The following is a 26400-nucleotide window of genomic DNA, read 5'->3' as shown; positions in this document are numbered from 1 at the left end:
CCCCCAGTAATGGCTGATAACGGGGAGTAATAGATTGTAGTCTCCTGTCCTACAGTCTCCTCCCCAGTAATGGCCGATAACGGGGAGTAATAGATTGTAGTCTCCTGTCCTACAGTCTCCTCCCCAGTAATGGCTGATAACGGGGAGTAATAGATTGTAGTCTCCTGTCCTACAGTCTCCTCCCCAGTAATGACTGATAACGGGGAGTAATAGATTGTAGTCTCCTGTCCTACAGTCTCCTCCACAGTAATGACTGATAACGGGGAGTAATAGATTGTAGTCTCCTGTCCTACAGTCTCCTCCCCCAGTAATGGCTGATAACAGGGAGTAATAGATTGTAGTCTCCTGTCCTACAGTCTCCTCCACAGTAATGACTGATAACGGGGAGTAATAGATTGTAGTCTCCTGTCCTACAGTCTCCTCCACAGTAATGACTGATAACGGGGAGTAATAGATTGTAGTCTCCTGTCCTACAGTCTCCTCCCCAGTAATGACTGATAACGGGGAGTAATAGATTGTAGTCTCCTGTCCTACAGTCTCCTCCCCAGTAATGACTGATAACGGGGAGTAATAGATTGTAGTCTCCTGTCCTACAGTCTCCTCCACAGTAATGACTGATAACGGGGAGTAATAGATTGTAGTCTCCTGTCCTACAGTCTCCTCCCCAGTAATGACTGATAACGGGGAGTAATAGATTGTAGTCTCCTGTCCTACAGTCTCCTCCCCAGTAATGACTGATAACGGGGAGTAATAGATTGTAGTCTCCTGTCCTACAGTCTCCTCCCCAGTAATGGCTGATAACAGGGAGTAATAGATTGTAGTCTCCTGTCCTACAGTCTCCTCCACAGTAATGACTGATAACGGGGAGTAATAGATTGTAGTCTCCTGTCCTACAGTCTCCTCCCCAGTAATGACTGATAACGGGGAGTAATAGATTGTAGTCTCCTGTCCTACAGTCTCCTCCCCAGTAATGGCTGATAACAGGGAGTAATAGATTGTAGTCTCCTGTCCTACAGTCTCCTCCACAGTAATGACTGATAACGGGGAGTAATAGATTGTAGTCTCCTGTCCTACAGTCTCCTCCCCCAGTAATGGCTGATAACAGGGAGTAATAGATTGTAGTCTCCTGTCCTACAGTCTCCTCCACAGTAATGGCTGATAACAGGGAGTAATAGATTGTAGTCTCCTGTCCTACAGTCTCCTCCACAGTAATGGCTGATAACAGGGAGTAATAGATTGTAGTCTCCTGTCCTACAGTCTCCTCCCCCAGTAATGGCTGATAACAGGGAGTAATAGATTGTATTCTCCTGTCCTACAGTCTCCTCCCCCAGTAATGGCTGATAACGGGGAGTAATAGATTGTAGTCTCCTGTCCTACAGTCTCCTCCCCAGTAATGGCTGATAACAGGGAGTAATAGATTGTAGTCTCCTGTCCTACAGTCTCCTCCCCAGTAATGACTGATAACGGGGAGTAATAGATTGTAGTCTCCTGTCCTACAGTCTCCTCCCCAGTAATGACTGATAACAGGGAGTAATAGATTGTAGTCTCCTGTCCTACAGTCTCCTCCCCAGTAATGGCTGATAACAGGGAGTAATAGATTGTAGTCTCCTGTCCTACAGTCTCCTCCACAGTAATGACTGATAACAGGGAGTAATAGATTGTAGTCTCCTGTCCTACAGTCTCCTCCCCAGTAATGACTGATAACGGGGAGTAATAGATTGTAGTCTCCTGTCCTACAGTCTCCTCCCCCAGTAATGGCTGATAACAGGGAGTAATAGATTGTAGTCTCCTGTCCTACAGTCTCCTCCCCCAGTAATGGCTGATAACAGGGAGTAATAGATTGTAGTCTCCTGTCCTACAGTCTCCTCCCCAGTCATGGCTGATAACAGGGAGTAATAGATTGTAGTCTCCTGTCCTACAGTCTCCTCCACAGTAATGACTGATAACGGGGAGTAATAGATTGTAGTCTCCTGTCCTACAGTCTCCTCCCCAGTAATGACTGATAACGGGGAGTAATAGATTGTAGTCTCCTGTCCTACAGTCTCCTCCCCAGTAATGACTGATAACGGGGAGTAATAGATTGTAGTCTCCTGTCCTACAGTCTCCTCCCCCAGTAATGGCTGATAACAGGGAGTAATAGATTGTAGTCTCCTGTCCTACAGTCTCCTCCCCAGTAATGGCTGATAACGGGGAGTAATAGATTGTAGTCTCCTGTCCTACAGTCTCCTCCCCAGTAATGGCTGATAACAGGGAGTAATAGATTGTAGTCTCCTGTCCTACAGTCTCCTCCCCCAGTAATGGCTGATAACAGGGAGTAATAGATTGTAGTCTCCTGTCCTACAGTCTCCTCCCCCAGTAATGGCTGATAACAGGGAGTAATAGATTGTATTCTCCTGTCCTACAGTCTCCTCCCCAGTAATGGCTGATAACAGGGAGTAATAGATTGTAGTCTCCTGTCCTACAGTCTCCTCCCCCAGTAATGGCTGATAACAGGGAGTAATAGATTGTATTCTCCTGTCCTACAGTCTCCTCCCCAGTAATGACTGATAACGGGGAGTAATAGATTGTAGTCTCCTGTCCTACAGTCTCCTCCCCAGTAATGGCTGATAACAGGGAGTAATAGATTGTAGTCTCCTGTCCTACAGTCTCCTCCCCAGTAATGACTGATAACGGGGAGTAATAGATTGTAGTCTCCTGTCCTACAGTCTCCTCCCCAGTAATGGCTGATAACAGGGAGTAATAGATTGTAGTCTCCTGTCCTACAGTCTCCTCCACAGTAATGGCTGATAACGGGGAGTAATAGATTGTAGTCTCCTGTCCTACAGTCTCCCCCCCAGTAATGGCTGATAACGGGGAGTAATAGATTGTACTCTCCTGTCCTACAGTCTCCTCCCCAGTAATGGCTGATAACAGGGAGTAATAGATTGTAGTCTCCTGTCCTACAGTCTCCTCCCCAGTAATGGCTGATAACAGGGAGTAATAGATTGTAGTCTCCTGTCCTACAGTCTCCTCCCCCAGTAATGGCTGATAACGGGGAGTAATAGATTGTAGTCTCCTGTCCTACAGTCTCCTCCCCCAGTAATGGCTGATAACGGGGAGTAATAGATTGTAGTCTCCTGCCCTACAGTCTCCTCCCCCAGTAATGGCTGATAACAGGGAGTAATAGATTGTAGTCTCCTGTCCTACAGTCTCCTCCCCCAGTAATGGCTGATAACAGGGAGTAATAGATTGTAGTCTCCTGTCCTACAGTCTCCTCCACAGTAATGACTGATAACGGGGAGTAATAGATTGTAGTCTCCTGTCCTACAGTCTCCTCCACAGTAATGGCTGATAACGGGAAGTAATAGATTGTAGTCTCCTGTCCTACAGTCTCCTCCACAGTAATGGCTGATAACAGGGAGTAATAGATTGTAGTCTCCTGTCCTACAGTCTCCTCCCCAGTAATGGCTGATAACGGGGAGTAATAGATTGCAGCAGGGTGTGCTCCCCTTGTCACATGACAATGTTTTCCTGTAGCTCGCTGGGCCATGGTGCCTGCAGTTGGACAGTCTTGCAACCCTCAGCACACAGGACAGTCGGGGGTTGCAGTGTACCCCCATATAATACGTTGTACCCTCACACCCTGCACTGTACCCCCATATAATACGTTGTACCCTCACACCCTGCACTGTACCCCGATATAATACGTTGTACCCTCACACCCTGCACTGTACCCCGATATAATACGTTGTACCCTCACACCCTGCACGGTACCCCGATATAATACATTGTACCACCACGCCATCGGCTGTGTGAGCAGGACCGGGGGTTTCCCTGACCACGCAGTTTTGGCTTAGATTAGTGATCACTGGCGGCCATCACTGCTCATTCCCCACATTGAGGAGATAAGCCAGGCAGGACGGCGCAGAGATCTCCAGGTTCTGCTGGTGCTTGTAGTTCTCCGTTTGTGAGATGCATGTGTTGGGGTCTTGGTGCAGCGGACAACGCTCTGCAAATTCCAACACCATGAAAAATGCTCCCATCATGTTTCCATGGGAACAGGAATCATGCGAGACAATCCCTGAGCTCTTGGGGACGAAGGTCATTGTGGACACCGAATGTACCAAGAGGGACCTCGACCTGACACATGCTCACACCAGTCCCGTACTGCAGAGATGAATCTGTTCGGGAGCATTCACACTGACATGTTGAGTCCAGATGAAAAACGTCTTCAAATATTTTTAGAATAATCCTCAAATGTGCTAATCCCAGGATGGGCGGCACTGATTTCCACGTCTATGGCTTCCATGTGGTGCTGGTCTTCACAACTATGGCTTCCTTGGTTCTGGTCTTCTCATCTATGGCTCCCTTTGTGCTGGTCTCCACATCTATGGCTCCCTTGGTGCTGGTCTTCACTCCTATGGCTCCCTTGGTGCTGGTCTTCACATCTGTAGCTTCCTTGGTGCTGGTCTTCACATCTATGGCTCCCTTGGTGCTGGTCTCCTCATCTGTGGCTTCCTTGGTGCTGGTCTTCACATCTATGGCTCACTTGGTGCTGGTCTTCTCATCTGTGGCTTCCTTGGTGCTGGTCTTCACATCTATGGCTCCCTTGGTGCTGGTCTTCTCATCTGTGGCTTCCTTGGTGCTGGTCTTCACATCTATGGCTCCCTTGGTGCTGGTCTTCTCATCTGTGGCTCCCTTGGTGCTGGTCTTCTCATCTGTGGCTCCCTTGGTGCTGGTCTTCTCACCTATGGCTCCCTTGGTGCTGGTCTTCTCATCTGTGGCTTCTTTGGTGCTGGTCTTCACATCTATGGCTCCCTTGGTGCTGGTCTTCTCATCTGTGGCTCCCTTGGTGCTGGTCTTCTCATGTGTGGCTCCCTTGGTGCTGGTCTTCTCATGTGTGGCTCCCTTGGTGCTGGTCTTCTCATGTGTGGCTCCCTTGGTGCTGGTCTTCTCACCTATGGCTCCCTTGGTGCTGGTCTTCTCATCTATGGCTCCCTTGATGCTTTGCTGAAGTCAAGATATACTATATCTACAGCATTTCCCTCATCCACCCAGTCAGTGATTCCATCATAGAAGGAAATTAAGTTAGTCTGACATTACTTATTAGTTACAAATCCATGCTGACTCTGTTTAATCACTTCATAATTGATACCACGTTTTAAAAGACTGTACCACGTGTTGTCTAATCATGTACCATTTTTAATGTGCATGTCTTATGTGTCATTATATCATATAAAGAACTGTCTCTCTAATATATAAAGCGCAAAGTGTGTATGTGTGTGTGTATGTCCAGGATAGGCATCCGCACCGTCGCAGCTACAGCCGCAAAATTTGGCACAGTCACACGTCTGGACCCCAAGAGCGTCCTGTTGTGAGGCGAAATTTTAACCCCGCGCGTTCCAATTCACCAAACAAATTTGCCCCTGTCTACATACTGGGCAAACAGTGTGTGCGTATCAAGGGATGAAGGATGTGTGATGGGTTTATGGGCACTCGACTATGGGATGGCGAATATGTATGATGGGTATATGGGCATGGGACTATGGGATGGAGAATATGTATGATGGGTATATGGGCATGGGACTATGTGATGGAGGATATGTATGATGGGTATATGTGCACGGGACTATGGGATGGAGAATATGTATGATGGGTATATGGGCACGGGACTATGGGATGGAGAATATGTATGATGGGTATATGTGCACGGGACTATGGGATGGAGGATATGTATGATGGGTATATGAGCATGGGACTATGGGATGGAGGATATGTATGATGGGTATATGGGCACGGGACTATGGGATGGAGAATATGTATGATGGGTATATGTGCACGGGACTATGGGATGGAGAATATGTATGATGGGTATATGGGCACGGGACTATGGGATGGAGAATATGTATGATGGGTATATGTGCACGGGACTATGGGATGGAGAATATGTGTGATGGGTATATGGGCACGGGACTATGGGATGGAGGATATGTATGATGGGTATATGGGCATGGGACTATGGGATGGAGGATATGTGTGATGGGTATATGGGGACGGGACTATGGGATGGAGGATATGTAAGATGGGTATATGGGCACGGGACTATGTGATGGAGGATATGTATGATGGGTATATGGGCATGGGACTATGGGATGGAGGATATGTATGATGGGTATATAGGCACGGGACTATGGGATGGAGAATATGTATGATGGGTATATATGGGCATGGGACTATGGGATGGAGGATATGTATGATGGGTATATGGGCATGGGACTATGGGATGGAGGATATGTATGATGGGTATATGGGCATGGGACTATGTGATGGAGGATATGTATGATGGGTATATGGGCACGGGACTATGGGATGGAGAATATGTATGATGGGTATATGTGCACGGGACTATGGGATGGAGGATATGTATGATGGGTATATGAGCATGGGACTATGGGATGGAGGATATGTATGATGGGTATATGGGCACGGGACTATGGGATGGAGGATATGTATGATGGGTATATGAGCATGGGACTATGGGATGGAGGATATGTATGATGGGTATATAGGCACGGGACTATGGGATGGAGAATATGTATGATGGGTATATATGGGCATGGGACTATGGGATGGAGGATATGTATGATGGGTATATGGGCATGGGACTATGGGATGGAGGATATGTATGATGGGTATATGGGCATGGGACTATGGGATGGAGAATATGTGTGATGGGTATATGGGCATGGGACTATGGGATGGAGGATGTGTATGATGGGTATATATGGGCATGGGACTATGGGATGGAGAATATGTATGATGGGTATATATGGGCATGGGACTATGGGATGGAGGATATGTATGATGGGTATATGGGCATGGGACTATGGGATGGAGGATATGTATGATGGGTATATATGGGCATGGGACTATGGGATGGAGAATATGTATGATGGGTATATGGGCATGGGACTATGGGATGGAGGATGTGTGATGGGTATATGGGCATGGGACTATGGGATGAAGGATGTGTGATGGGTTTATGGGCACTCGACTATGGGATGGCGAATATGTATGATGGGTATATGGGCATGGGACTATGTGATGGAGGATATGTATGATGGGTATATGGGCACGGGACTATGGGATGGAGGATATGTATGATGGGTATATGGGCATGGGACTATGTGATGGAGGATGTGTATGATGGGTATATATGGGCATGGGACTATGGCATGGAGAATATGTATGATGGGTATATGGGCACGGGACTATGGGATGGAGAATATGTATGATGGGTGTATGGGCATGGGACTATGGGATGGAGGATGTGTGATGGGTATATGGGCACGGGACTATGGGATGGAGGATATGTATGATGGGTATATGGGCACGGGACTATGGGATGGAGGATGTGTGATGGGTATATGGGCACTCGACTATGGGATGGAGAATATGTATGATGGGTATATGGGAATGGGACTATGGGATGGAGGATATGTATGACGGGTATATGGGCACTCGACTATGGGATGGAGGATATGTATGATGGGTATATGGGCATGGGACTATGGGATGGCGGATATGTATGACGGGTATATGGGCACTCGACTATGGGATGGAGGATATGTATGATGGGTATATGGGCATGGGACTATGGGATGGAGAATATGTATGATGGGTATATGGGTATGGGACTATGGGATGGAGGATGTGTGATGGGTATATGGGCACTCGACTATGGGATGGAGGATATGTATGATGGGTATATGGGCACGGGCCTATGGGATGGAGGATATGTATGATGGGTATATGGGCACGGGCCTATGGGATCGTGGATATGTATGATGGGTATATGGGCACGGAACTATGGGATGGAGGATAATTATAATTTGCTATAACTAACCACAGTTAGTTACTATGCCCGGGCAGCGCCGGTCTCTTCAGCTAGTTTTTTAATAGTTTTCTAATTTTTTTGTAGGATAATTTAATTATTGGTTGGGAAACTTGGTATTTTTGCCCAAACTATTGGATAGTCTTTCTGAAATCTAACCTTGACGTCTGAGTCTTCACAGGTCTTCCTCCTCTAGTTATCCAAAATTCTAAAATAGCATGGTCGCTACCTCCTAGGGTCCCAGCCACTCTTACCTCCTCAACCATTTCCTCCCTGTTTATAAGGATTAGATCCAAGGTAGCAGTTCCCCTTGTTTTCTCCCTTACCTTTTGGAAGATAAAGTTGTCAGCAAGAGAGGATAGGAATTTCCTTGACCTGTTAGTTTTGCCTGAGAGAAATTCCCAACAAATGTCTGGATAGTCGAAATCTCCCATGACCACTGTGTCATGTCTATGGCTCCCATAGTGCTGGTCTTCACATCTATGTCTCCCATGTTGCTGGTCTTCACATGTATGGCTCCCATGGTGCTGGTCTTCACATGTATGGCTCCCATGGTCCTGGTCTTCACATGTATGGCTCCCATGGTGCTGGTCTTCACATGTACGGCTCCCATGGTGCTGGTCTTCACATGTATTGCTCCCATGGTGCTGGTCTTCACATGTATTGCTCCCATGGTGCTGGTCTTCACATGTATGGCTCCCATGGTGCTGGTCTTCACATGTATGGCTCCCATGGTGCTGGTCTTCACATGTATGGCTCCCATGGTGCTGGTCTTCACATGTATGGCGCCCATGGTGCTGGTCTTCACATGTATGGCGCCCATGGTGCTGGTCTTCACATCTATGGCTCCCATGGTGCTGGTCTTCACATGTATGGCTCCCATGGTGCTGGTCTTCACATCTATGGCTCCCATGGTGCTGGTCTTCACATCTATGGCTCCCATGGTGCTGGTCTTCACATCTATGGCTCCCATGGTGCTGGTCTTCACATCTATGGCTCCCATGGTGCTGGTCTTCACATCTATGGCTCCCATGGTGCTGGTCTTCACATCTATGGCTCCCATGGTGCTGGTCTTCACATCTATGGCGCCCCTGTGTCTTTATGTCTGTCGGATATGGGGCATTGGTTTTCACAAGACCCTGGCTTCCTTAAACTAAACTAGCAACAGCAGGACTGACCCTGCCAGCAATAATTTGTGACCCCCCTCTGAGGCCTAAGGCACCACTGACCTAGGAGCAAGGTTGGCGCTGACCACCTTTTCTTGGTATCTATGGGGAAAAGGGAATTGGCATCAGTGAGAATAAAAGGAACAGACAGGTAACTGGTATCGTTCAGGGTCGTCCTCTGTGTCTGTTTGTCCTGCACACACGAACATGGCTGCTAGGAGATGGTGTCTGTGACAGGGGAGCTATAGAGTGCGAGGAATGTGCTCTCATCTTTACCCTCCCCCTCTGTGAAGCACTGGCCTTATAAGCTTCACTCAGATGGAAACATTCCCAAGCAGAAATTTTCCTAAAGTTTCCTTAAAGTCTTCCAGCACAACAAGTGCGTGGGTTCATCAACCCCCAGTACGACGTGGGGGGGCGCCTCAACCCCCAGTACGACGTGGGGGGGCGCCTCAACCCCCAGTACGACGTGGGGGGGGCGCCTCAACCCCCAGTACGACGTGGGGGGGCGCCTCAACCCCCAGTACGACGTGGGGGGGCGCCTCAACCCCCAGTACGACGTGGGGGGGCGCCTCAACCCCCAGTACGACGTGGGGGGGGCGCCTCAACCCCCAGTACGACGTGGGGGGGCGCCTCAACCCCCAGTACGACGTGGGGGGGCGCCTCAACCCCCAGTACGACGTGGGGGGGCGCCTCAACCCCCAGTACGACGTGGGGGGGCGCCTCAACCCCCAGTACGACGTGGGGGGGCGCCTCAACCCCCAGTACGACGTTGGGGGGCGCCTCAACCCCCAGTACGACGTGGGGGGCGCCTCAACCCCCAGTACGACGTGGGGGGGCGCCTCAACCCCCAGTACGACGTGGGGGGGCGCCTCAACCCCCAGTACGACGTGGGGGGGCGCCTCAACCCCCAGTACGACGTGGGGGGGCGCCTCAACCCCCAGTACGACGTGGGGGGGCGCCTCAACCCCCAGTACGACGAGCGGGGGAGCCTCAACCCCTCTGTACGACGAGCGGGGGAGCCTTAACCCCCAGTACGACGAGAGGGGGCGCCTCAACCCCCAGTGCGACGAGCGGTGGCGCCTCAACCCCCAGTGTGATGAGTCGGGGCGCCTCAACCCCCAGTACGACGAGCGCGGTCATCTCAACCCCCAGTACGACGAGCGGGGTCGTCTCAACCCCCAGTACGACGAGCGGGGTCGTCTCAACCCCCAGTACGACGAGCGGGGGGGCGCCTCAACCCCCAGTACGACGAGCGGGGGGCGCCTCAACCCCCAGTACGACGAGCGAGGGGTGCCTCAACCCCCAGTACGACGAGCGGGGGCGCCTCAACCCCCAGTACGACGAGCGTGGGCGCCTCAACCCCAAGTACGACGAGCGGGGGCGCCTCAACCCCCCAGCACGATGAGTGGGGGCTCCTCAACCCCCAGTACGACGACCAGGGACGTATTATCCACCAGTATGACGAGCTAGGGCGTATTATCCACCAGTACATCGAGCGGGGGCTCCTCAACCCCCAGTAAGACTAGCGGCCGGGGGCTGATTATCCCCCAGTACGATGACTGGGGGGTGCCTCAACCCCCAGTACGATGACCGGGGGCGCCTCAACCCCCAGTACGACGACTGGGGGCGTATTATCCACCAGTACGACAAACGGGGGCTCCTCAACCCCCAGTATGACTAGCGGGGGCTCATTATCCCCCAGTATGATAACCGGTGGCGCCTCAACCCCCAGTATGATGACCAGCGGCGCCTCAACCCCCAGTACGACGAGCGGGGGCATATCATCCACCAGTACGATGACCGGGGGCGCCTCAACCCCCAGTATGACGAGCGAGGGCTCATTATCCCCCAGTATGACGAGCGAGGGTGCATCATCTCCCACTCTCCTATAGAAGTGATGTCACAGCTCACCTTCTGCTCTTTCTGCACAACGTCTAAAAAGGTCACAGAGCCCAGCACAACGTCTAAAAAGGTCACAGAGCCCAGCCACAACGCTCCCAAAGACATGTATGAGTCCACTCCATGTGGCATCTTCATAATACTGCTGATAACAGTTGTACTGCTTGTTACTCTCCTTATTTCTCTCCTTACTCTTTATTACTCTCCTTACTTTTTATTGCTCTCCGTATTACTCTCCTTACTCGTTATTACTCTCCTTACTCGTTATTACTCTCCTTACTCTTTATTACTCTCCTTACTCTTTATTACGCTCCTTACTCGTTATTACTCTCCTTACTCGTTATTACTCTCCTTACTCGTTATTACGCTCCTTACTCGTTATTACGCTCCTTCCTCGTTATTTCTCTCCTTACTCGTTATTTCTCTCCTTACTCGTTATTTCTCTCCTTACTCTTTATTACTCTCCTTACTTTTTATTGCTCTCCGTATTACTCTCCTTACTCGTTATTACTCTCCTTACTCTTTATTACTCTCCTTACTCTTTATTACGCTCCTTACTCGTTATTACTCTCCTTACTCGTTATTACTCTCCTTACTCGTTATTACTCTCCTTACTCGTTATTACTCTCCTTACTCGTTATTACTCTCCTTACTCGTTATTACTCTCCTTACTCGTTATTACGCTCCTTACTCATTATTACGCTCCTTCCTCGTTATTTCTCTCCTTACTCGTTATTTCTCTCCTTACTCGTTATTTCTCTCCTTACTCTTTATTACTCTCCTTACTTTTTATTGCTCTCCGTATTACTCTCCTTACACGTTATTACTCTCCTTACTCTTTATTACTCTCCTTACTCTTTATTACGCTCCTTACTCTTTATTACTCTCCTTACTCGTTATTACTCTCCTTACTCGTTATTACTCTCCTTACTCGTTATTACTCTCCTTACTCGTTATTTCTCTCCTTACTCGTTATTTCTCTCCTTACTCGTTATTTCTCTCCTTACTCTTTATTACTCTTACTCTTTATTACTCGCCTTACTCGTTATTACTCTCCTTACTCTTTATTACTCTCCTTATTACTCTCCTTACTCTTTATTACTCTCCTTACTTTTTATTACGCTCCTTACTCGTTATTACTCTCCTTACTCTTTATTACTCTCCTTATTACTCTCCTTACTCTTTATTACTCTCCTTACTCTTTATTACTCTCCTTACTTTTTATTACGCTCCTTACTCGTTATTGCGCTCCTTACTCGTTATTACGCACCTTACTCCTTTCCTTACTCGTTATTACTCCCTTACGCTTTATTGCTCTCCTTATTCTTTATTACTCTCCTTACTCTTTATTACTCTCCTTACTCTTTATTACGCTCCGTACTCGTTATTACGCTCCGTACTCGTTATCACGCTCCGTACTCGTTATCACGCTCCGTACTCGTTATCACGCTCCGTACTCGTTATCACGCTCCGTACTCGTTATCACGCTCCGTACTCGTTATCACGCTCCGTACTCGTTATCACGCTCCGTACTCGTTATCACGCTCCGTACTCGTTATTACGCTCCGTACTCGTTATTACGCTCCGTACTCGTTATTACGCTCCGTACTTTTTATTACGCTCCTTACTTTTTATTACGCTCCTTACTTTTTATTACTCTCTTTACTCGTTATTACTCTCCTTACTCGTTATTATGTAGGGTCGGTGGGCCGGGGGGTGGTCCCTCTGGATACCGCACAGAGACGTACAGACATAAGCTGGAGGCAAGATTTCGGGTGCAGCAGGTCCAAGTTTATTTCCCGCCGTCCGACTGACGGCCCTCACAATACACCGCCAATTCTCTTCACGGCCCTCCGTGTCCAGGCCCTGTTACACACACACACCGTACTTATCACCAGGGACGTAAATACATGTACCGTCCCTTTCTGCTTATCGACGTTCCTGGCAGCTGGGTTACTGTGGCCGCCTTAGACCCGTACACCAACAGTAATTTTTCTGGTCAGGTATCGTCTTCAACTCGGTATGTGTTTCCCCGGGGCCTCGTCTGTACTGCGGTACTTTGTGTCAGGACCACCCCTCTGACTTCCTTTCTCCTCAGTCCCCCTGGTTTGGTTTTCCTCACAGTGCGGCAACTGTCACAGTGTCCTCATCACTGGAGCTCCCCCTGGGGACTGGAACTTTCTGGAACACTCCTGTCAAATTTATATCTTTCCCGGTTCCCTCTAACTCCGCCCCCATGACCAACGGTTTCTTAAGCCCTAAGCTGATGTCAAGTCCTATGCTCACACTCCTCCCTGCCCTCTAATGGTCAACCCAAGGTACTGCACATCCACTACACTTTCCTAGCTGTTTCCCCACTGTACTAACTGACACCTGTCTAAACTGTGCAAACCTTCCTTTCTCTATTCTGACAAGTCCGTCCGTCAGGTCACCTTCCCACTCCCCCTTCCTTTGTCTATTGTCGTCCTCGACAATCGTAATCCCTGCCTTCGTCGTTCTGAAGCTTACCCTACCTTCTGTTGTCGGACCAGCTGTTGGGCCAAACCCACTACCCGCGGGGACCGAACCAAACCGGGAGCACCATGCTATGAGCAGCCTACTGCTACTCACCAGCGCGCACGCCACATGACAACGTCTTTCAAATTGGGCTAGGTACACCTGGATTCTCTTTCCGGCGTGTACCTTCCGCTACTCTGCCCTTCTGTCACCTTCCACTCTCCGGTACGCCATGATCGAGGCCTTGCACCTACCAGATCATTTTCGGTGTCCGCCTTTCTTCCTTCTGGGGTGTCCGTGGTGGCAGGGACCTGACCTAGGACGACTGTCTTTCTCGCGTCTTCCATCTCTTTGCCTTTCTTTTGGTTGTACGTCATGGTTGGCGTCTCGGTCTCCCAGACCTTCTCCACACATAGACCCCTTTGGATCTCACACTTCCCTTCGGTCGCTCAGACCTTCTCTTACTCGGACCTGTTGCATTTTCTTGTGCATATTATACAACAAAACGACTTTACAATATCACAAGTTCCCCATTTTTACATTATTTTTTCTTTTTACTAGTGCTTTAAAACCAACATATAATAAAACATAAACATAGCAGATTTTCTCCTTCTCCCCCTTCCTTTAACATGGACACTCCCTCTCTCCTTACATCCCCGCTTTTGTCAGGCTTAACACACAAAAACTTCAATTTTTATATTAAACTTTTTTCATTAACTTGGACCCAAGCTGTCCTTGTGATTTGCACAACAGTGCAACGAAATTTCGAAAGTTCAAGCTACCTCCTAGTGGCCGGCAGCGAGGGGCCCCACAGCCGTGGAGCTCCCGGGATGTAAGGAGTGGCCTGTGAGTTCTTCCTACGGGGGCTCGTGACCTTCAGACTCAGCAATCACAGCTACCGCGCAGTAGCCGCGGGGACAGAACTTTGTAGTACGTCACCAAGTCCCCCTCGTGCAGAGCCCGGCCGTGACGAATAGAGGCCACATTAAGATAAACCTTCTGGCCGGTCTCATCCCGAATAAAGCCGTATCCTTTGGCGATGTTGGTATACACCAGCCGTCCCATAGGTCTCTTAGCCGCCATACCTGCCTCTCCCTTTTCATGGAGCAGGTTCCATATCTCCTGCTCCCGGGCCTTCTTTTTCTTAATAACCTCCGTGACCCAGACGGAGGGTACAGCGCAGGCTCTGGAGTCCGGTGGGCGGGGCAGAGGCGGCCGATGATGTCAGCAGCCTAGCAGCCGCTGGGGCCGGGTGGTGGGTGGGAGCAGCCGTGTTCCCGGAAGATTGGGCCACAAGGCCTGTCACACAGGCCGCAGCCGGCACAGCAGCCGCGGCCGCAGGGTAGGCCGCACCAGCAATTTCATCCGGAGCCGGGGCAGTGGCCGCCTTTGAAGATGCAGTCAGTAGCGGCAGAGGGAATGCAACAGTGTCTTCTACGGTCAGACTCCGCACCGGCGGCACCGGGTGGAGTGGTTCGGGACCAGGAGCGGAGGCCCTGCTCAGTTCTGCGTATATGGTAGGGCCCTCCTTGGTCGGGCTCTCGGGGGTACAAGATGCTGCATGCTGCGGCTGAATGGTGGGGCCGCTTGCGGAGCCACTGTCGGGGCCGGGGGAACTCTCACCTTCCCGGCGCCGTGGCCTCCGTCACGTCATCACTCGGCTCTTCCTGCAGTCTCCGCTCTTCATCCGGCGGGGCTAGCCTCCAGGCTCAGGGGCTCCGCAGGGAGGCTCTCCTCTGGTAACTTCGGCGGCCGTTCCCGCTGGTTCCGCACAGGCTCCGCTTCTCCAATCAACAACCAGCTGCCTGCCCGTGGCTCTGAGGGGGACGTTTTCTGACGAAGCTCAACCTCCCGCCACCATCGCCACTCCAGGCGCCCGATGCCTCGACACCCGCAGCGTCTCATACAGTCCGTTGGGCAGCAGTCGAATGGCGCCAAGCAGCCGCAGCCAAGCATTTCCCCTGTGCCACTCCCTCTGCTGGGTGGGGCGGTGGCAGGCCTCTCCACCCATCTGCCAGGGTCCAGTATGTGGGAGCGTCGGCCTCCGGGTACACACCGCTTCCCCCTGGGGTACGTTAGTGGGGGTCCCAGTCCATTCAGAACAACTGCAAACACCCGGACCTCTCCTCTGCGCTGAAGCAGCACCGCCATCTTGCTCCGGACCTGGTACCGTCCCGGATCCTCTGCTGGCAACGCAGGTCCGCCACAGCGCTCCCAATTTATAATCCACGGGTGTTTGTAATCCACACAGTGCAGTCCCAAGTCCGTTCCCACTCCTCAGAGGCAGGCCTGCCGCAGAAGATAGCGTATTAGCGGCGTTGATCCTGCCGACTACGCCAAGTGTAGGGTCGGTGGGCCGGGCTGGGGGGTGGTCCCTCTCTTACCGCACAGAGACGTACAGACACGATGGAGGCAAGTGTCGGGTACAACAGGTCCAAGTTTATTTCCCGCCGTCCGACTGACGGCCCTCACAATACACCGCCAATTCTCTTCACGGCCCTCTGTGTCCAGGCCCCGTTACACACACACCGTACTTATCACCAGGGGCGTAAATACACGTACCGTCCCTTCCTGCTTATCGGCGTTCCTGGCAGCTCGGTCACTGTGGCCGCCTTAGGCCCGTACACCAACAGTAATGTTTCTGGTCAGGTATCGTCTTCGACTCGGTATGTGTTTCCCCGGGGCCTCGTCTGTGCGGCAGTACTCTGGTGTCAGGACCACCCCCCTGACTTCCTTTCTCCTCAGTCCCCCTGGTTGGGTTTTCCTCACAGTGCGGCAACTGTCACAGTGTCCTCGTCACTGGAGCTCCCCTGGGGACTGGAACTTTCTGGAACACTCCTGTCATTTATATCTTTCCCGGTTCCCTGTAACTCCGCCCCCATGACCAAAGGTTTCTTAAAGGGAATGTCACCCTTTTTATCCCCTATTAGCTGCCGGCACCGCCGTCAGGGGCTTATCTCCAGCACTCTGTAATGCATTCTGTAATGCTGCAGATAAGCCCCCGATGTAACCTGAGAGATAAGAAAAACGAGTTATATTATACTCACCGGGGGGGGGGGGGGGGGCAGTCCGGTGGGTGTCGCCGTCCCGTCCGGCGCCTCCCTTCTTCATGCAATGACGGCCTCTTCTCCCGTCCCGTAATGGCTCCGGCGCAGGCGCACTGCTCTGTGCTGTTGAGGGCAGAGCAGTACGCCTGCGCCGGAGCCACAACAGGAAGGGAAGAAGAGGATGACATCGCATGAAGAAGGGAGGCGCCGGACAGCGACACCAACCGGACCGCCCCCCCCTGGTGAGTATAATATAACGGGTTTTTCTTATTTCTCGGGTTACATCGGGGGCTTATCTGCAGCATTACAGAATGCATTACAGAGTGCTGGAGATAAGCCCCTGATGGCGGTGCCGGCAGCTGCAAGGCCAAAAGAAGGGTGACAGTTTCCCTTTAAGCCTTAAGCTGATGTCAAGTCCTTTGCTCACACTCCTCCCTGCCCTCTAATGGTCAACCCAAGGTACTGCACGTCCGCTACACTTTTCTAGCTGTTTCCCCACTGTAGTAACAGACACCTGTCTAAACTGTGCAAACCTTCCTTTCTCTGTTCTGACATGTCCGTCAGGTCACCTTCCCTACAATTACTCTCCTTATTACTCTCCTTACTCTTTTTTCCTCTCCTTACTCGTTATTCCGCTCCTTACTCGTTATTCCGCTCCTTACTCGTTATTCCGCTCCTTGCTCGTTATTCCGCTCCTTGCTCGTTATTCCGCTCCTTGCTCGTTATTCCGCTCCTTGCTCGTTATTACTCTCCTTGCTCGTTATTCCGCTCCTTGCTCGTTATTCCGCTCCTTGCTCGTTATTCCGCTCCTTACTCGTTATTCCGCTCCTTACTCGTTATTCCGCTCCTTACACGTTATTACTCTCCTTACACGTTATTATGCTCCTTACTCGTTATTACTCTCCTTACTCGTTATTCCGCTCCTTACTCGTTATTCCGCTCCTTACTCGTTATTCCGCTCCTTACTCGTTATTCCGCTGCTTACTCGTTATTCCGCTCCTTACTCGTTATTCCGCTCCTTACTCGTTATTCCGCTCCTTACACGTTATTACTCTCCTTACACGTTATTACTCTCCTTACTCGTTATTACGCTCCTTACACGTTATTCCGCTCCTTACTCGTTATTCCGCTCCTGACTCGTTATTACGCTCCTGACTCGTTATTACGCTCCTGACTCGTTATTACTCTCCTTACTCGTTATTCCGCTCCTTACTCGTTATTCCGCTCCTTACACGTTATTACTCTCCTTACACGTTATTACGCTCCTTACACGTTATTCCGCTCCTTACACGTTATTCCGCTCCTGACTCGTTATTGCGCTCCTGACTCGTTATTGCGCTCCTGACTCGTTATTGCGCTCCTGACTCGTTATTGCGCTCCTGACTCGTTATTGCGCTCCTGACTCGTTATTGCGCTCCTGACTCGTTATTGCGCTCCTGACTCGTTATTGCGCTCCTGACTCGTTATTGCGCTCCTGACTCGTTATTGCGCTCCTGACTCGTTATTGCGCTCCTGACTCGTTATTGCGCTCCTGACTCGTTATTGCGCTCCTGACTCGTTATTGCGCTCCTGACTCGTTATTACGCTCCTGACTCGTTATTACGCTCCTGACTCGTTATTCTAGAGATATCAGTAGTACCAGTTCCGCCGTCGGTGTTGGTAATTACTAGACCCCAGGTCTATCGTTCGGTGATCTCCATTTGGCAATTTGTGATTCTTGCGATATTAACCCTTTCCTTTTGACATCTCGTTGCTTTGGAGACCATCCACCGCTGCTCGACACCGGAATGTTCTCACCTGGTCTATCCATTGGGCAGTGTGGTGTCTAGAGTCGCTGGTGCCTCCTAATTCCCGAGACGTTCAGCGCAGCGCTTACAAGCTAGGAAGCAGTGGAGGTCGGTCTCCTAGGCAACAAGCTGTAAACAAAAACAAAAATGTTCACAGTGTTGTCCAGATTGAGAGACTCTCCGTCCTCCAACTCCGGATTGTGTGAAAAAATATAAATTTTCTCCCCTCCCCAGGTCCAGTGCTGGACTACAATACGGTAAGATGGGTATTATGTAGGGGTGACGGTGTTATAATAATAATCTTTATATAGCGCCAACATATTCCGCAGCGCTTTACAGTTTCCAGACACAAGTCATAAGAACGTTAACAATACAATAGTTACAGCCCAATCAGCCGCCCCTGCTGGTGAGAGCTGACCCTCTACAGTGAGGTGGGGGAGATACGGGGGCGTATATACAATGGTGTACGTACAGTGATGGTCCGGCCGTCCTGAGGGGGTGAGGGATGGAGATAGGGAATGGGCCACGCGCACACTTAAACATAGAATGATTGTGATTAGTGACCGTGATAGGCCGCTCTGAACAGATGAGGGAGCGCCTGAAACTATGCAAATTGTTGACAGTCCATATTTCTTGGGGTAGAGCATTCCAGAGGGTTGGCGCAGCGCGGGAGAAGTCTTGGAGTCGGGAGTAGGAGGTGCGGACATTACTCGAAAGTCTTTTACAGAGCGCAGCGGTCGGTTAGGCCGATAGACAGAAATGAGGGAGGAGATGTAGGGGGGTTCCGCACCGTGGAGAGGACGGGTAGGTGGTAGAGATGAGGAGGAAATGTAGGGGGGTGCCGCACTGTGGAGAGGACGGGTAGGTGGTAGAGATGAGGAGGAGATGTAGGGGGGTGCCACTCCGTGGAGAGGACGGGTAGGTGGTAGAGATGAGGAGGAGATGTAGGGGGGTGCCGCACTGTGGAGAAGACGGGTAGGTGGTAGAGATGAGGAGGAAATGTAGGGGGTGCCGCTCCGTGGAGACGACGGGTAGGTGGTAGAGATGAGGAGGAGATGTAGGGGCGCCGCACTGTGGAGAGGACGGGTAGGTGGTAGAGATGAGATGTAGGGGGGTGCCGCACCGTGCAGAGGACAGGTAGGTGGTAGACACATGAGGAGGAGATGTAGGGGGGTGCCGCACCGTGGAGAGGACGGGTAGGTGGTAGAGATGAGGAGGAGATGTAGGGGGGTGCCGCTCCGTGGAGAGGACGGGTAGGTGGTAGAGATGAGGAGGAGATGTAGGGGGGCGCCGCTCCGAGGACAGGTAGGTGGTAGAGATGAGGAGGAGATGTAGGGGGGCGCCGCACCGTGGAGAGGACGGGTAGGTGGTAGAGATGAGGAGGAGATGATGTAGGGGGGTGCCCCTCCGTGGAGAGGACGGGTAGGTGGTAGAGATGAGATGTAGGGGGGACGCACTGTGGAGAGGACGGGTAGGTGGTAGAGATGAGGAGATGTAGGGGGGACGCACTGTGGAGAGGACGGGTAGGTGGTAGAGATGAGGAGATGTAGGGGGGCCGCACTGTGGATAGGACGGGTAGGTGGTAGAGATGAGGAAGAGATGTAGGGGGGCCGCACTGTGGAGAGGACGGGTAGGTGGTAGAGATGAGGAGGAGATGTAGAGGGGTGCCGCACTGTGGAGAGGCCGGGTAGGTGGTAGAGATGAGGAGGAGATGTAGAGGGGTGCCGCACTGTGGAGAGGACGGGTAGGTGGTAGAGATGAGGAGGAGATGTAGGGGGGCCGCACTGTGGAGAGGACGGGTAGGTGGTAGAGATGAGGAGGAGATGTAGGGGGGTGCCGCACTGTGGAGAGGACGGGTAGGGGGTAGAGATGAGGAGGAGATGTAGGGGGGTGCCGCACTGTGGAGAGGACGGGTAGGGGGTAGAGATGAGGAGGAGATGTAGGGGGGTGCCGCACTGTGGAGAGGACGGGTAGGTGGTAGAGATGAGGAGGAGATGTAGGGGGGTGCCGCACTGTGGAGAGGACGGGTAGGTGGTAGAGATGAGGAGGAGATGTAGGGGGGTGCCGCACTGTGGAGAGGACGGGTAGGTGGTAGAGATGAGGAGGAGATGTAGGGGGGTGCCACTCCGTGGAGAGGACGGGTAGGTGGTAGAGATGAGGAGGAGATGTAGGGGGGTGCCGCACTGTGGAGAGGACGGGTAGGTGGTAGAGATGAGGAGGAGATGTAGGGGGGTGCCGCACTGTGGAGAGGACGGGTAGGTGGTAGAGATGAGGAGGAGATGTAGGGGGGCCGCACTGTGGAGAGGACGGGTAGGTGGTAGAGATGAGGAGGAGATGTAGAGGAGTGCCGCACCGTGGAGAGGACGGGTAGGTGGTAGACACATGAGGAGGAGATGTAGGGAGGTGCCGCACCGTGGAGAGGACGGGTAGGTGGTAGAGATGAGGAGGAGATGTAGGGGGGTGCCGCTCCGTGTAGAGGACGGGTAGGTGGTAGAGATGAGGAGATGTAGGGGGGCGCCGCTCCGAGGAGAGGACGGGTAGGTGGTAGAGATGAGGAGGAGATGTAGGGGGGTGCCGCACCGTGGAGAGGACGGGTAGGTGGTAGAGATGAGGAGATGTAGGGGGGCGCCGCTCCGAGGAGAGGACGGGTAGGTGGTAGAGATGAGGAGGAGATGTAGGAGGGTGCCGCACCGTGGAGAGGACGGGTAGGTGGTAGAGATGAGGAGGAGATGTAGGGGGGTGCCGCTCCGTGGAGAGGACGGGTAGGTGGTAGAGATGAGATGTAGGGGGGCCGCACTGTGGAGAGGACGGGTAGGTGGTAGAGATGAGGAGGAGATGTAGGGGGGCCGCACTGTGGATAGGACGGGTAGGTGGTAGAGATGAGGAGGAGATGTAGGGGGGTGCCGCACTGTGGAGAGGACGGGTAGGTGGTAGAGATGAGGAGATGTAGGGGGGTGCCGCACTGTGGAGAGGACGGGTAGGTGGTAGAGATGAGGAGGAGATGTAGGAGGGTGCCGCACTGTGGAGAGGACGGGTAGGTGGTAGAGATGAGGAGGAGATGTAGGGGGGTGCCGCTCCGTGGAGAGGACGGGTAGGTGGTAGAGATGAGATGTAGGGGGGCCGCACTGTGGAGAGGACGGGTAGGTGGTAGAGATGAGGAGGAGATGTAGGGGGGCCGCACTGTGGATAGGACGGGTAGGTGGTAGAGATGAGGTGGAGATGTAGGGGGGTGCCGCACTGTGGAGAGGACGGGTAGGTGGTAGAGATGAGGAGATGTAGGGGGGCGCCGCTCCGAGGACAGGTAGGTGGTAGAGATGAGGAGATGTAGGAGGGTGCCGCACCGTGGAGAGGACGGGTAGGTGGTAGAGATGAGGAGGAGATGTAGGGGGGTGCCGCTCCGTGGAGAGGACGGGTAGGTGGTAGAGATGAGATGTAGGGGGGCCGCACTGTGGAGAGGACGGGTAGGTGGTAGAGATGAGGAGGAGATGTAGGGGGGCCGCACTGTGGATAGGACGGGTAGGTGGTAGAGATGAGGAGGAGATGTAGGGGGGTGCCGCACTGTGGAGAGGACGGGTAGGTGGTAGAGATGAGGAGATGTAGGGGGGTGCCGCACTGTGGAGAGGACGGGTAGGTGGTGGAGATGAGGAGGAGATGTAGGGGGGTGCCGCACTGTGGAGAGGACGGGTAGGTGGTAGAGATGAGGAGGAGATGTAGGGGGGTGCCGCTCCGTGGAGAGGACGGGTAGGTGGTACAGATGAGATGTAGGGGGGCCGCACTGTGGAGAGGACGGGTAGGTGGTAGAGATGAGGAGGAGATGTAGGGGGGTGCCGCACTGTGGAGAGGACGGGTAGGTGGTAGAGATGAGGAGATGTAGGGGGGTGCCGCACTGTGGAGAGGACGGGTAGGTGGTGGAGATGAGGAGGAGATGTAGGGGGGTGCCGCACTGTGGAGAGGACGGGTAGGTGGTAGAGATGAGGAGGAGATGTAGGGCCGCACTGTGGAGAGGACGGGTAGGTGGTAGAGATGAGGAGATGTAGGGGGGTGCCGCACTGTGGAGAGGACGGGTAGGTGGTGGAGATGAGGAGGAGATGTAGGGGGGTGCCGCACTGTGGAGAGGACGGGTAGGTGGTAGAGATGAGGAGGAGATGTAGGGGGGTGCCGCACTGTGGAGAGGACGGGTAGGTGGTAGAGATGAGGAGATGTAGGGTGGTGCCGCACTGTGGAGAGGACGGGTAGGTGGTAGAGATGAGGAGATGTAGGGTGGTGCCGCACTGTGGAGAGGACGGGTAGGTGGTAGAGATGAGGAGATGTAGGGTGGTGCCGCACTGTGGAGAGGACGGGTAGGTGGTAGAGATGAGGAGATGTAGGGGGGTGCCGCACTGTGGAGAGGACGGGTAGGTGGTAGAGATGAGGAGGAGATGTAGGGGGGTGCCGCACTGTGGAGAGGACGGGTAGGTGGTAGAGATGAGATGTAGGGGGGTGCCGCACTGTGGAGAGGACGGGTAGGTGGTAGAGATGAGATGTAGGGGGGTACCGCACTGTGGAGAGGACGGGTAGGTGGTGGAGATGAGGAGGAGATGTAGGGGGGGCCGCACTGTGGAGAGGACGGGTAGGTGGTGGAGATGAGGAGGAGATGTAGGGGGGTGCCGCACTGTGGAGAGAACGGATAGGTGGTAGAGATGAGATGTAGGGGGGTGCCGCACTGTGGAGAGGACGGGTAGGTGGTAGAGATGAGATGTAGGGGGGTGCCGCACTGTGGAGAGGACGGGTAGGTGGTAGAGATGAGATGTAGGGGGGTGCCGCACTGTGGAGAGGACGGGTAGGTGGTAGAGATGAGGAGGAGATGTAGGGTGGTGCTGAGCCATGGAGTGCTTTGTGGGTGAGGGTAATAAGTTTATACTGAATTCTGGAGTGGATGGGTAACCAGTGTAATGACTGGCACAAGGTAGAGGCATCGGTGTAACGATTGGTGAGGAATATGATCCTGGCTGCAGCATTCAAGACAGATTGGAGACGGGAGAGTTTGGTAAGAGGGAGACCGATTAGAAGAGAGTTACAATAGTCGAGACGAGAATGAATAAGAGAAACAGTAAGAGTTTTTGCAGAGTCAAAAGTAAGAAAAGGTCGAATTCTAGAAATGTTTTTGAGGTGCAGATGACAAGAGGCTGATGGGTGTTATATAGGGGTGGGAGGCGGTATATAGGGGTGGGAGGCGGTATATAGGGGTGGGAGGCGGTATATAGGGGTGGGAGGCGGTATATAGGGCTGGTGGGTGTTATATAGGGGTGGGAGGCGGTATATAGGGGTGGTGGGTGTTATATAGGGGTGGGAGGCGGTATATAGGGGTGGTGGGTGTTATATAGGGGTGGGAGGCGGTATATAGGGGTGGGAGGCGGTATATAGGGCTGGTGGGTGTTATATAGGGGTGGGAGGCGGTATATAGGGGTGGGAGGCGGTATATAGGGCTGGTGGGTGTTGTATAGGGGGTTCCGCTGTTATACGCGGGGGGATCAGTCTTCTGCCGTCGCTGTAGTGCTGTCTGTCGGTCTTTAGGACCCGGTGATGACGCTTCTTTATGACACGCCCACCACCTGCCCCTCCTTCACTCTTAATTGGTGGCTTATGTAGCCGTGAGGGGTCAGAAACTACTGGGCGGAGCGAACCAAACCGACAGGGGAGGACTGGACGAGCGGATTCAGAATAGGGGTGGACGCTACGACTTCGGCGGCGGAGGAGGCCTGTGTCACAGCGGCGGCCGAGAGGCCTCACCCCGGGACACGGAACGGAGACCGACCGGTGCGTGCGACACGGCAGAGTGTGGAGGACGGGGGCAGTAGTGTCCGCTGTGTGTGTGGAGGACGGGGGCAGTAGTGTCCGCTGTGTGTGTGGAGGACGGGGGCAGTAGTGTCCGGTGTGTGTGTGGAGGACGGGGGCAGTAGTGTCCGCTGTGTGTGTGGAGGACGGGGGCAGTAGTGTCCGGTGTGTGTCTGTGTGGAGGACGGGGGCAGTAGTGTCCGCTGTGTGTGTGGAGGACGGGGGCAGTAGTGTCCGCTGTGTGTGTGTGTGTGTGTGTGTGGAGGACGGGGGCAGTAGTGTCCGCTGTGTGTGGAGGACGGGGGCAGTAGTGTCCGGTGTGTGTGTGTGGAGGACGGGGGCAGTAGTGTCCGCTGTGTGTGTGTGGAGGACGGGGGCAGTAGTGTCCGCTGTGTGTGTGTGGAGGACGGGGGCAGTAGTGTCCGCTGTGTGTGTGTGGAGGACGGGGGCAGTAGTGTCCGCTGTGTGTGTGTGGAGGACGGGGGCAGTAGTGTCCGCTGTGTGTGTGGAGGACGGGGGCAGTAGTGTCCGCTGTGTGTGTGGAGGACGGGGGCAGTAGTGTCCGCTGTGTGTGTGGAGGACGGGGGCAGTAGTGTCCGCTGTGTGTGGAGGACGGGGGCAGTAGTGTCCGCTGTGTGTGTGTGTGTGTGTGTGTGTGTGTGTGTGGAGGACGGGGGCAGTAGTGTCCGCTGTGTGTGGAGGACGGGGGCAGTAGTGTCCGGTGTGTGTGTGTGTGTGTGTGTGTGGAGGACGGGGGCAGTAGTGTCCGCTGTGTGTGTGTGGAGGACGGGGGCAGTAGTGTCCGCTGTGTGTGTGTGTGTGGAGGACGGGGGCAGTAGTGTCCGCTGTGTGTGGAGGACGGGGGCAGTAGTGTCCGCTGTGTGTGGAGGACGGGGGCAGTAGTGTCCAGTGTGTGTGTGTGTGGAGGACGGGGGCAGTAGTGTCCGCTGTGTGTGTGTGTGTGTGTGTGTGTGTGGAGGACGGGGGCAGTAGTGTCCGCTGTGTGTGTGTGTGGAGGACGGGGGCAGTAGTGTCCGCTGTGTGTGTGGAGGACGGGGGCAGTAGTGTCCGCTGTGTGTGTGTGTGTGTGTGTGTGTGGAGGACGGGGGCAGTAGTGTCCGCTGTGTGTGTGGAGGACGGGGGCAGTAGTGTCCGCTGTGTGTGTGTGTGTGTGTGTGTGGAGGACGGGGGCAGTAGTGTCCGCTGTGTGTGGAGGACGGGGGCAGTAGTGTCCGGTGTGTGTGTGTGTGTGTGTGTGTGTGTGTGTGGAGGACGGGGGCAGTAGTGTCCGCTGTGTGTGGAGGACGGGGGCAGTAGTGTCCGGTGTGTGTGTGTGTGTGTGTGTGGAGGACGGGGGCAGTAGTGTCCGCTGTGTGTGTGTGGAGGACGGGGGCAGTAGTGTCCGGTGTGTGTGTGTGTGGAGGACGGGGGCAGTAGTGTCCGCTGTGTGTGTGTGGAGGACGGGGGCAGTAGTGTCCGGTGTGTGTCTGTGTGGAGGACGGGGGCAGTAGTGTCCGGTGTGTGTCTGTGTGGAGGACGGGGGCAGTAGTGTCCGGTGTGTGTCTGTGTGGAGGACGGGGGCAGTAGTGCCGGGTGTGTGTGTGTGTGGAGGACGGGGGCAGTAGTGCCGGGTGTGTGTGTGTGTGGAGGACGGGGGCAGTAGTGTCCGCTGTGTGTGTGTGGAGGACGGGGGCAGTAGTGTCCGCTGTGTGTGGAGGACGGGGGCAGTAGTGTCCGCTGTGTGTGGAGGACGGGGGCAGTAGTGTCCGCTGTGTGTGGAGGACGGGGGCAGTAGTGTCCGCTGTGTGTGGAGGACGGGGGCAGTAGTGTCCGCTGTGTGTGGAGGACGGGGGCAGTAGTGTCCGTTGTGTGTGTGTGTGTGTGGAGGACGGGGGCAGTAGTGTCCGCTGTGTGTGTGTGGAGGACGGGGGCAGTAGTGTCCGGTGTGTGTGTGTGTGGAGGACGGGGGCAGTAGTGCCGGGTGTGTGTGTGTGTGGAGGACGGGGGCAGTAGTGCCGGGTGTGTGTGTGTGTGGAGGACGGGGGCAGTAGTGTCCGCTGTGTGTGTGTGTGGAGGACGGGGGCAGTAGTGTCCGCAGTGTGTGTGTGTGGAGGACGGGGGCAGTAGTGTCCGGTGTGTGTCTGTGTGGAGGACGGGGGCAGTAGTGCCGGGTGTGTGTGTGGAGGACGGGGGCAGTAGTGTCCGGTGTGTGTCTGTGTGGAGGACGGGGGCAGTAGTGCCGGGTGTGTGTGTGGAGGACGGGGGCAGTAGTGTCCGGTGTGTGTCTGTGTGGAGGACGGGGGCAGTAGTGCCGG

At 53.5% G+C, this 26400-nt stretch overlaps 2 protein-coding genes across 6 annotated transcripts in view; both read left to right on the top strand.

Moving 5' to 3' along the window:
- The window catches only part of DAG1 (dystroglycan 1), a 76521-nt gene that overhangs the window by 18311 nt on the left and 31810 nt on the right, over positions 1-26400 (top strand). The window contains exon 1 of one of the 5 annotated variants that reach the window (XM_073558906.1): positions 23776-24067. The exons of the other annotated variants lie outside the window; for them this stretch is intronic. The gene's annotated coding sequence lies outside the window, so the exon portion shown is untranslated. Of the gene's footprint in view, positions 1-23775; positions 24068-26400 lie in introns of those variants that run through there. 5 annotated transcript variants of the gene reach the window in all.
- Positions 9947-16374, top strand: LOC141069397 (uncharacterized). The gene is made up of 2 exons (XM_073558905.1): positions 9947-10984; positions 11015-16374. The coding sequence occupies exon 2, from the start codon at positions 11065-11067 to the stop codon at positions 12910-12912; it is 1848 nt and encodes a 615-aa protein (XP_073415006.1). The 5' UTR covers positions 9947-10984; positions 11015-11064; the 3' UTR covers positions 12913-16374.

The sequence above is a fragment of the Dendrobates tinctorius genome, unplaced genomic scaffold (assembly GCF_039654945.1).
Source record: "Dendrobates tinctorius isolate UK_male_01 unplaced genomic scaffold, ASM3965494v1 ptg000261l, whole genome shotgun sequence".
Taxonomy (NCBI): domain Eukaryota; kingdom Metazoa; phylum Chordata; class Amphibia; order Anura; family Dendrobatidae; genus Dendrobates; species Dendrobates tinctorius.
Note: the sequence above shows the minus strand (reverse complement) of the source record. Positions and strands in the feature narration are given on the sequence as shown.